The 12313-nt window shown below is 47.0% G+C and overlaps 1 protein-coding gene across 1 annotated transcript in view; it reads left to right on the top strand.

The window, feature by feature from the left end:
* Positions 1-12313, top strand: part of LOC119454634 (DNA excision repair protein ERCC-6) — a 339000-nt gene that overhangs the window by 111392 nt on the left and 215295 nt on the right. The window contains exon 8 of the mRNA XM_049668141.1: positions 2861-3013. Within this exon, the coding sequence (XP_049524098.1) occupies positions 2861-3013 (153 nt within the window). The remainder of the gene's footprint in view (positions 1-2860; positions 3014-12313) is intronic.

The following is a 12313-nucleotide window of genomic DNA, read 5'->3' as shown; positions in this document are numbered from 1 at the left end:
CTGCATGGACACAAAAGCACCTCCACCAGATGTCACGTAGTAGTGACGGTAGAGAAAACAGTCGCAAAACTGTGTATGACGCAACTGGTTGTTTATTGGGCGAACCTGTGCCCACAAAAGCAAGCTACACTCAAAGCACAACGATAGCGGCGAACACAGTCGGCGATCATCGAAAATCTGATTAGCGGCGAAACGCGTCGGCTTTTATACCTGAGTCATCGAAGGTTCTAGATTAATCCCTGATGCCCGCGTGTCTTCCAGAAAGTTCTAGACAATTCGCGTCGGTCACACAATCAGATAACATAAGCGTCGGTGAAAACAGGCAACGGAAAGAAGCATCGATAACGTTCTAGAAACCTCCGACACAGGCACGTCCTGCGCCCAGCGATAACGTTTAACATTTGTTAGCCGGTGGAAAGCGGCCACCGGTGAAAGATAAACATGTATACGTGTCAATATGAAGTAAAAAATAACATTAGGCATAAATGAATAGAAAACATCAAAATGCATGAATGCAAAAAACAACAGTAAGCATAAAGGAATACAAAACATCAAAATGCATGAACGCAAAAAAAAAGAGGAAATTGAGAAATATTGTAGATAAAAACATAAATCTAGTACAACTTAACAAGCATGAACATCAAAAATTCAACAAATAATCTTTTAATGAATTCTTGAATGAAATTAAGGAAACTTTGGATTTAACAGACATGGGTAAATGGATTCCATAATGTGATCGCACAGAAGGATGAAGATGATTTACCGTAATTGGTAGAAACCTTTGGTAACAAAAAATTATTGTTAGCAGCAAACCTAGTACAGTTGTAATTTACTGAAAGATCTGAATGAAATTGATGGCAAGTTGATTTGTTAATTGTTTATATAACAACAAAATTCGACTAAACCAAAACAAGTTATTGATAGATAGGATGTTCTTGCAACGAAGAAGAGCAGTGGCGCTGACGTCGCGAGGACAGTGAAAAATAATGCGAATGGCTCGATTTTGTAAATGCTGAAGGGATGAAAGATGATACTGATAAGTATTTCCCCATGATGCGATGCCATAAGTGATATGAGAATGAATAAAAGTGGCGTAAAGACGTCGTTTCGTCGCTCAAGTTTCGAATCATGGCGTTAGTTATCTGATTGGGCCCTGGCGCCGTGTTTCTTTTGAAGGACTGCGCCGCGGCATAAACCTCCGCCGTAGTTATTGGTGCGTCCAGATTTGGTTGTTCCGGCCCCGTATAGCTACCGCACCGGCTCGCCTCTTTGGAATTCGTACCTATATAAATATGCTTTAAGTGATCAATGAGTTCCTCGTCGTTGCCCTTGAATTCATTCTCCAGTAGCTTGAGCGTCATGTGCGCTGCCGTCTTGGTTCCCCCGCGATTCATCATGCTGCGGAGAATGTGCCATGTCTTTTTGGTACTGAGGGTCCCCCTAAAGGAATCGCAGAGCTGGCGCCAGTTACCGTCGCATAATTCCTGCGCGTACGTGTTTGCCTCCTGAGCTAACTGAGCAATGCGGATTTTAAGCTTCCTGTTTAACCTCTGCCTTTTCCATCTCTTGGTGAGGCTACGGCGGGCCTCCCATAAATGTAACAGGTGCCTGTCCACTATCGGGGTGTCTCGCGTTGTGTCTACAACCTTCGTCACACCTGCCAGCGTGTTGAGAAGCTGCTGCGCCCAGATTTCGACATTCGTTATCGGACCTGTGCTGCCCTGGCGATCGCGATATTTCGTCCAATCTGTCAGTGTGGCCTGCCCAACCTTGCGTCCTATACGGGACGAGTTTACCGAAAGGCTGAGGATATAGTGGTCACTTTCAAGGTTGTCCCCTAAATTTGTCCACGTTATCTCATCCGCTTGGTTCGTAAAGGTTAAGTCCGGCGAGGTATCTTTCGAGACGCTATTACCGATTCTGGTGGGTTCATCAGGACGAGTTAACAGGGTTAAATCGACCTCTCCGTCAAATCCAGTAAAAGTTCGGAGAGTCTGCCACGTATCCCCATTCGGAGTGTTGCGCATTGAAGTCCCCTAAAACCAAGACCCTGTCCCGCCTAGACGCTAAACGCATCGCTGCGGAAACCACATCCTCAAAGTCCGCCAGTCTGTCTCTGGGAGGGCTATATATGTTTACAATCACTGTTTTCGGCTTGCCGCGCTTATGTGGCGATATCGTGATTATTTGATGTTGTATAATCTCCCCATGAATGTATTCTACACTTAGCGCGACACCCTTTCTGGCGAAAGTGGAGACCTGGGGGTCTCCACTAATTGAAAAGCGCCATAATTGAACGAAAAAAAAACTTTCATCCCCTCTCTGTTTTTTTTTTTTCAATTGTGGTGCTACAAACCATGTTTCAAAAACAGTCGGAGAGTAATTTTCACAAATTTTTACTGCACCACAGTGGCAGACATATGGAAAATATATTGCAATCCGTAGCGTCACAGTGACACGCTGGTGCCAAAGTTTTGGCACAAAATTAAAAAAGATTAAACTTTGACCTTCATCATCTTTATTGATTGACCAATTACAGCAAAAGTGAAGAAAATGAGTTTCTAGGGAACTGTTTACCTGTTTGAGCTAATTTAGTGTTTCCTTTAATAACCAGCAATGGTTGAGCGTCAGAATGTGCTAGGACAACCATAAAGCTGAATGGATTTTAATGAAAATCATTATGCTTTCCAAGTGACGCAGTTGTCAGCATATTAAGGCACCAAGATACTTGGAGACATGTGTTAAATTCAGAGGAGCTCACTGCCACACTGCTAAATGCATGGATGTCTTCAGCTTAGGTCATGGAACATTGAAGAAAAGGCTGTAGAGATGAATCATGAGAGGCATGCTGCTGCTGCAGGTACCAGCAGACCGGTGTGCGCTGGCTGTGGGAGCTGCACAGGCAAGGCTGTGGGGGCATTGTGGGAGACGAGATGGGCCTGGGCAAGACCATCCAGACCATTGCCTTCCTGGCGGGCCTGAGGCACAGCCGTCTGCGCACCCCTGGTGACAGGTAGGCACTACTGTGTGGACGAATGCCCTGTGAGCAGATAAGCAAGGCTGCCTTGCGGTGCGTTATGACAGTGTGCTGTGTTTCTACATTATCCCTTTCAAGTGCCAAATTATTGTGTCCATTGAAAATTTAGTTTATTACATGCTTTGCATCTTTAGAGTTATGAGAAGGCCACAATGAATTGAGAATTTGCAATTCTTCAGCTAGTTTTGTCAAGTTACAGAATGTGGACACCAGGCGAGAGTGCTCCAAAGGACATTAACATTATGGCTAGCATACTTGGAGAGTATGCTAGCCACTGGTGCAGTGTAAAGCATTGTGGCAAAATAACGAAAGACGTGAACACAGTACATGACAAAACACTCGTACTAAGAGCACCTAGGTGTCTATCCTCGAACCAGTTCTTGTAAAATGCCTTATATGCAGCACAGGTCCAATCAGAATGGTTTGGAGATGTGTGCAACACATTTTAAATATCACTATTTGCATCGATGTACTTGCTCTTGATGCGCTATCCTGGCATGCACAATTGTGCACACAGTGCCTCAACGCATTAGTATGCATAAAAAAAATGGACACGTTCGGCCAACTTGGGGTGTGGTTTGTGTCAGGAACGTGGCATTCTAATGCACATGCAAGCTTTTTTTGCCATTGACCTAAGTTGTGCCATGCTGTGTTGTCAAAACAGTGTTGTAATGCCCATGCATGAAACTGCATCCTTTCTCACACATGGGCCTGTGGTGGGCCACACTTGTGCTTATTATGAAATGGCAGTGACTGCATTTTCCAAGAGAGCGATATTCTAGAGGAATTTATGATGACTCGTGTATAGACCAGGCTTGGACGAGTGACAACTATGCTAGCGTGCTTTGAGTCACTTGTTTGTCTGGGCACAAGTTCGCCCAGTAAACAGTTTTGCTGTGGTCTTGTTCTTCACCGTCACTACAATGTGACAGTATGTAAATCAATTAGGTTGGTTGTGTTTCTAAACTTTCTCAATACATGTTTTTTGCTCACTCTACTAGTTTCTGGGAGGGATATCGAATATGAATCTCAGATATCGCGGCTGAGATTCAGAAAAGTGTATCAGCGGGGTTCTACTAACCGTGTTCGTTTTCTTCTTGCCCAAATCGTCAACGATCGCCTTCTGAAAGGCATATAAGTGTGCGCACATGATCTCGGGAATGTTTTCGCACGCCACTGAATGCCTGAGCACGTCGAGTGCAGGGAGCGTTTTGGCCGTCGGGCCGCAGTCGTCGTTGCAGCAGCGGTCCTCGTCTACTTTCTCTCTAAGCATTGGTGTGGAACAGTCTGCTCGACGTGGGGACCAATGCGAGATTGCGCAGCCGCGTGACAAAGCCGGTTGCTTGGCCAGTGTGGATCCCACTGTGCCGGTCGCTCCACTGGCTGTTGCTGACGCGTTGGTATGATCGGCAGTGGCGTGGCAACGCATTCAGAACAGCAGATTTTTTTCGTTTGTGAGCAATGTATTTCGGCCGGGGAATGTTACGAATTCGTATCACACCGAAAGTCGTACCAGCCGGAATCGTATCACCACGGTTTTACTGTATTCAATAATAATAGTTAATTCCGGAATTGAAATAACATACTCCGGCACTTCTTGGAATGGCCAATTTCTACCGGATATTTCTTCCATCCCGTTTGAGACTCCAGGCACCGCTAGCAAAGCTGTTGGGTAAGTCGTGTTGGAAGTGGCGTTAGAGCAAGAGCAGGTGTTCCGCGGCATGTCCCGAGCTGTTGTGTCGAGTCCTGAAGGCCACTTTTGGGGCGATTTACCGACACCGTGAGGGGAAGCCCACAAAGTCCACAAAAATTTGGTGCAAGTTAGAATCTGGTAAATACGGCATGCAATAATTTTTCGTCTAGTTTTATTAGTTGAGCAGATAGATAAAGCTGCCAATCTATTGTTTCGAGAGACGAAAGGAAAAAACTGCTCAAGAAAAAGCTAATATTGGATAGGTAGGCACTAGAACATGCAATAAAGGCAGTGCTGGAAGCAGTTTCCAAATCAAATCATAATTTGTCACTTCTAGGATGATCAAGGTTCACTGTACCATGTAAGGCAACGAAATAAATCCAAATTTTAAAAAAATTGATGGGCAGAAAATTAAAAATACCCTCCCAGCATTATATGATCCACAGATTAGGACTATGTTAAAAAAATAATTATAATTGTAGGTCATTTAGATCATGGGGGGAGCTACCGTCAAGCCTGGATATAACGAACCCACATGTAACGAATAATTGTGTATAACAGACAGTAGTAAAATCCCCTTGAAATTTTTTTCTATATATCAGACTTTGTTGTGGTCCCCTTCAGATTAGAAACTGGGGACTGAGAAAAAAAAAGTCGCAGTTTCGCCCAAAAGGTGAGGCAACTATTGCGATAGCAAATTAGTAGACAGCTGTACGAAGTAAGGATAGTAGTTGTACCGGCCGTGTAAACTTGTAAACATTCGCTTACTTACTAAATTAACAAGCACAATGTAACATTAACACATTTTGCTTGATGACTGTGGAGACTTGTTATCGAAACGCTGACGTGAAGAAGCGCAACAGCAGCAGCGAGCAAATTGACATTTGCGCTGTCTCTCACTTCAACGCGAACTAAACGCCGAAAGCACAGCGCATGTGAAGCTACCGGCACTATGCCCACTTTGTCAACATCGCAGGTCGGTTTGATGATGGGGAAGCGCAACAGAAGCAGCGAGCGAATTGACATTTGCGCTGTCTCTCGCTTCACCGTGAACTAAACGGCGAAAGCACAGCGCATGCGATGCTACCGGCACTAGGCCCACTTTGTCAACATTGCAGGTCGGTTTGATGATGGGGAAGCGCAACAGCAGCGAGCAAATTGACATTTGCGCTGTTTCTCGCTTCAACGTGAACTAAACGCCGAAAGCACAGCGCATACGAAGCTACCGGCACTAGGCCCACTTTGTCAACATCGCAGATCGGTTTGATGATGAGGAAGTGCAACAGCAGTAGCAAGCAAATTGACATTTGCGCTGTCTCTCGCTTCAACGCGAACTAAATGCCGCAAGCACAGCGCATACGAAGCTACTAGCACTAGGCCTACTTTGTCAACATCGCAGATCTGTTTGATGATGGGGAAGCGCTACAGCAGCAGCGAGCATATTGACATTTGCGCTGTATCTCGCTTCAACACGAACTAAACGCCGAAAGCACAGCGCATACGAAGCTACCGGCACTATGCCCACTTTGTCAACATCGCAGGTCGGTTTGATGATGGGGAAGCGCAACAGCAGCAGCGAGCAAATTGACATTTGTGCTGTCTCTCGCTTCAATGCGAACTAAATGCCGAAAGCACAGCGCATACGAAGCTACTGGCACTAGGCCCACTTTGTCAACATCGCAGATCGGTTTGATGGTGAGGAAGCGCAACAGCAGCAGCGAGCATATTGACATTTGCGCTGTCTCTCGCTTCAAAGCGAACTAAATGCCGAAAGCACAGCGCATACGAAGCTACCGGCACTAGGCCCACTTTGTCAACATTTCAGATCGGTTTGACGATGAGGAAGCGCAACAGCAGCAGCGAGCAAATTGACATTTGTGCTGTCTCTCGCTTCAACGCGAACTAAATGCCGCAACCACAGCGCATACGAAGCTACTAGCACTAGGCCTACTTTGTCAACATCGCAGGTCGGTTTGATGATGGGGAAGCGCAACAGAAGCAGCGAGCGAATTGACATTTGTGCTGTCTCTCGCTTCACCGTGAACTAAACGCCGAAAGCACAGCGCATGCGATGCTACCGGCACTAGGCCCACTTTGTCAACATTGCAGGTCGGTTTGATGATGGGGAAGCGCAACAGCAGCGAGCAAATTGACATTTGCGCTGTTTCTCGCTTCAACGTGAACTAAACGCCGAAAGCACAGCGCATACGAAGCTACCGGCACTAGGCGCACTTTGTCAACATTGCAGATCGGTTTGATGATGAGGAAGCGCAACAGCAGCAGCGAGCAAATTGACATTTGTGCTGTCTCTCGCTTCAACACGAACTAAACGCCAAAAGCACAGCGCATACGAAGCTACTGGCACTAGGCCCACTTTGTCAACATCGCAGATCGGTTTGATGATGAGGAAGCGCAACAGCAGCACCGAGCAAATTGACATTTGCGCTGTCTCTCGCTTCAACACGAACTAAACGCCGAAAGCACAGCGCATACGAAGCTACCGGCACTATGCCCACTTTGTCAACATCGCAGGTCGGTTTGATGATGGGGAAGCGCAACAGAAGCAGCGAGCGAATTGACATTTGCGCTGTCTCTCGCTTCACCGTGAACTAAACGGCGAAAGCACAGCGCATGCGATGCTACCGGCACTAGGCCCACTTTGTCAACATTGCAGGTCGGTTTGATGATGGGGAAGCGCAACAGCAGCGAGCAAATTGACATTTGCGCTGTTTCTCGCTTCAACGTGAACTAAACGCCGAAAGCACAGCGCATACGAAGCTACCGGCACTAGGCCCACTTTGTCAACATCGCAGATCGGTTTGATGATGAGGAAGTGCAACAGCAGTAGCAAGCAAATTGACATTTGCGCTGTCTCTCGCTTCAACGCGAACTAAATGCCGCAAGCACAGCGCATACGAAGCTACTAGCACTAGGCCTACTTTGTCAACATCGCAGATCTGTTTGATGATGGGGAAGCGCTACAGCAGCAGCGAGCATATTGACATTTGCGCTGTATCTCGCTTCAACACGAACTAAACGCCGAAAGCACAGCGCATACGAAGCTACCGGCACTATGCCCACTTTGTCAACATCGCAGGTCGGTTTGATGATGGGGAAGCGCAACAGCAGCAGCGAGCAAATTGACATTTGTGCTGTCTCTCGCTTCAATGCGAACTAAATGCCGAAAGCACAGCGCATACGAAGCTACTGGCACTAAGCCCACTTTGTCAACATCGCAGATCGGTTTGATGGTGAGGAAGCGCAACAGCAGCAGCGAGCATATTGACATTTGCGCTGTCTCTCGCTTCAAAGCGAACTAAATGCCGAAAGCACAGCGCATACGAAGCTACCGGCACTAGGCCCACTTTGTCAACATTTCAGATCGGTTTGACGATGAGGAAGCGCAACAGCACCAGCGAGCAAATTGACATTTGCGCTGTCTCTCGCTTCAACGCAAACTAAACGCCGAAAGCACAGTGCATACGAAGCTACCAGCACTCGGCGCACTTTGTCAACATCGCAGATCGGTTTGATGATGAGGAAGCGCAACAGCAGCAGCGAGCAAATTGACATTTGCGCTGTATCTCGCTTCAACGCGAACTAAACGCCGAAAGCACAGCGCATGCGATGCTACCGGCACTAGGCCCACTTTTTCAACATTGCAGATCGGTTTGATGATGAGGAAGCGCAACAGCAGCGAGCAAATTGACATTTGCGCTGTCTCTCGCTTCAATGGAACAAAAACACCGAAAGCACAGCGCATACGAAGCTACCAGCACTAGGCCCACTTTGTCAACATCGCAGATTGGTTTGATGAGGAAGCGCAACAGCAGCAGCGAGCAAATTTACATTTGCGCTGTCTCTCGCTTCAACACGAACTAAACGCCGAAAGCACAGCGCATACGAAGCTACTGGCACTAGGCGCACTTTGTCAACATCGCAGATCGGTTTGATGATGGGGACCGCGCGGACGCTCACTTTGCTCACGTCGCACATTGCATTCAAGATATGGCAACCGCACGACTACGTCGTATCTGCAACGTGCTGGCCGCTTGTTGCAACGTACAAGCTGGCTACACCGCTAAATTTATGTGACCGCTACATTCAAACGCAACGTAATATGCAGGAACATTACAGATTGGTGACGTATCACGGGGAACCTAATACATGTAAGTCAAAGGGATTTAGGTCGGGACCGCGAAAATGCAACGTAGAAGCCAAGAAAACGCAGCAGCGAGGAAGGTATCAATGGGGTTCCACTATTAGAAATCTTTTCTAGTAAAGATAAATTAATTTTTTCTTGATTTTGTGGATGTTTTGATGATACGAATTTCGGGTGATACGAATATCTCACGTGACCCCGCGAGATTCGTATCACCGAGATTTTACTGTAATTGGCTCATGTTCGAATGTAACGCATAACAGCACTTTCAAGTCTCGAGGGCAAGTTATCGATGCAAGTAAGGACTGTTCCGAATGATTTGGCTGCTGGAGAGTCGGGCTGTTGTGTAGAGGTGTACCAGTTCCTGTGCACCTCTGCACAGGAGTTGATAACTTCTTTAAAAATTCCTAGCTGTCATTCAGAATAAACACTCTGTTTTGGGTAGCCTGTAAATCTGCTAAATTAAATCAGTCAAGGAAATTATTTCTTTTTGCTAGTCTCACCATGTGTGCATTCCATTAAAGCTGAGTGGTGCTTGTGGCAGCACACTTATCGCCTTCAACGAGCAAAGCAGATCTGCATTTATCTGTACGTGTATGTGAGGCATGCCGTTCCTTTAATTGCTTTACTGTTATCGTTGTGATAGTGCAGCGGATAGCTGAAAGCAGCCTTTTCTAATTTACAAGATGCTCAGTTGAGTGGGCATACTGTTGGGAATGGCATCACATGCAGGTTTGAAATATAAGACAAGCATAATCTGTTTCAAAAGTAGGGACAGCTGGGCGAGTTGATGTGGTAACATAATTATGAAAGAGTGCCAAGGACGCAGACAGCAAACACCGTCGTGTTGTTTCTTTTCTGCGTTCTGCACCTACATCGCATCTACCCCGAACTATATCCAGATGACTTGTGCAAATTATGTAGGACAGAACATGCCACCATAGAACACATTCTATGGGATTGCGCACATGTTCAAGATAAAAATGCAGTCTCCCCAGAACAGCTTGGGGCGCAGTGGAAAGCCGCGCTGATCAGCTCAGATCTGCAAGATCAACTATGGGCCATCCAGTGAGCTCGCGAGGTGGCCGGGAGACAGGGTCTCTCTACCGCCCCTGGCGCGACCTAGGCCCAGGCCTCAATCCGCTGAACTTCACTCACTCATTCTGGCGCAGTTTTATAATGTTACATAACCTGTTTTTCTGGGAAATCAGACTCAAGACTAATTGAATTTTGTTTACACCCCTAGGAAAGAGCCGAAGGACACAGCCACCTTCTTTTTTTTTAAATAAACAAAGGTGGCAAAACAACGATATATGATGATGAGGCACCCGCGGCATTTGCGTTTTCGCCACTTAGGGTTCTAACATGCACCTAAATATAAGTACAGGAATGCTTTTCCATTTCACCCCCATCGAATTTAGCAGCCTGGATTGAACTCGTGAATTTCAGTTTAGAAGCCCAACACCATAGCCACCATAACCACTAATTAAGCTACCGCACATGGTTTCTTCTTTTTAAGCATGGAATGGAAAAGAAAAACGGCTTATGTACACACGCCAATAAGATTTTTAACAGCAAGGCTGTGTAAGCCAGCCGTAATTTGTAATTCGTATCAAGAAACTGCTGCACCGTAGCCATGGCAACCAGGAGGGTGGACGAGGGTGGACGAGGGCAGTGCGGCGCATGTGCACGCGGTCTCCTCCTTGCCAGCTCCCTCCCTTCCCGACCCTCGCCTCTCTCCTCTTTGCGGCACGCTGAGCCAGGAAAGAAAAAAGCAATCGGCAATCGGAAAAAGCAATTTTGAGTGCGAAAAAAAATCCATTTTGCTGAATTTGAGAGTTGGCGGCAGAAGATATGGCATCATGCAGTGTTGATATCTTCACATCGGCGGCCTAATTGAAGCCAGCCACCTGCCCCCGCAGCTGACAGTGGTGCCCACTGTGGGACGATGCTTTCATGAAAGGCGGTGGCAACACGAAGTGAATTCTTCATCTGCCTGTTGCTTTGTCTATCCGAAACTCTAGATTAGGCAACCTCCAGTACTAAATGCGCGGGAAGACGGTGCACATGATGCCACATTGTCTAGGCACACGCACTCTTTGCTTTTGCACAAGTGGCAGATTACCTCTAAAACGGGGCGCGTGGACTGCATATGCGCTTCACCACGCTGACATCCATGAGCAGCCACAGCAGCGCTAGAAAAGATGTGTGCCAACCTGCCCCCCCCCCCCCCCCACTCCCCTCACCCCTTTCCCTTGCACATGTTTGATTGCGTAACCACGAGCTCGCTCGCCCTCTCCCTTTCCACTCACTCGTGTGGGAAGCTGCTGGAATACGGCGCTTATCAATCCTCTTGGCTCCTCTTGGCTCACTCTTGGCTCACTCTTGGCTCTTGGCTCACTTGCACCCAAAACTATCCTCTTGGCTCACTATCCTCTTGGCTCACTTGCACCCAAAATGTAAGTCAGTGTTCCCACACCTGCGCCAAATACGCCACATTGCACCATACTAGATTTCCTGCACCGTCCTGATAAAAATACACGATTTTATGCGGAAGTGCGCTGAAATTAGCGACTGCGCATTACGTGTGTGGCTGCAGTGGCCCGCAGACATGCATAGTGCATAACTAAACTTACTTCATAAATTGAAGTTCGCGTTATCTATACGTCGGCTACCGATAATTCGGGCTCAATGGGGACCGCCTAGAAGTCCAAATAATTGGGAGTCCGAAATATCCATAATCCAAAGTCACCAGAAAAGAACTGAATTTATTCCACCAGTGGCTAAAAAAGTACCTTATTCTCGCTGGACCACTTTTGGGGACACGTTCGTTTTCGCGGGATTTCGCGTCACGTGCGTCAGCGTTGGCATACTTGGTAGTGTCCCAGGAACGCTATCATCCACTGACGTGTCCAGTGCTAGTCACGCGAAATGTCGCGAAAGTGAAAGTATCCCGGACAGGGATCGTCTAAAAATAAAGCCGAAGTTGACTGTCAACGCGGTCTTGTGCGCAAGTAGGCTTGCCTACTATCTGGTGAGTCCGTATTTCTACCATTGGTATGCTGTTGCCACAAATAGATGAAAGTACAATAAATGCATGCACAGAATCTTCAACCTTTGGCAACAGGACCGCGATTTTGTACCGATGCCTTTTCTGCTGCCACTCCTTGCGCGGTGGATGAAAAGGGTGGCATGTAGAATCGAGCGAAATGCATCGCTACAATATTGCTGTGCAGGATTCGACCGCGCTGTCATGGTCGAATGACGACGGGGTATTTTTATTTTTTTGAGACAGTCACTGTCCTCGTCGGCGGAGACATCGAGAGTGTAGTCGGCACCGCTTAAACAACTTAAGTTGCCGCGACCGTGTCGCTAGTTAACATGCCAATGAATAAACACTGGACGTGCGGAGCCAACCCAA

Source organism: Dermacentor silvarum, chromosome 5 (genome assembly GCF_013339745.2).
Source record: "Dermacentor silvarum isolate Dsil-2018 chromosome 5, BIME_Dsil_1.4, whole genome shotgun sequence".
Taxonomy (NCBI): domain Eukaryota; kingdom Metazoa; phylum Arthropoda; class Arachnida; order Ixodida; family Ixodidae; genus Dermacentor; species Dermacentor silvarum.
The sequence above is the reverse complement of the archived record's forward strand: the minus strand, read 5'-3'. Positions and strand labels throughout refer to the sequence as shown.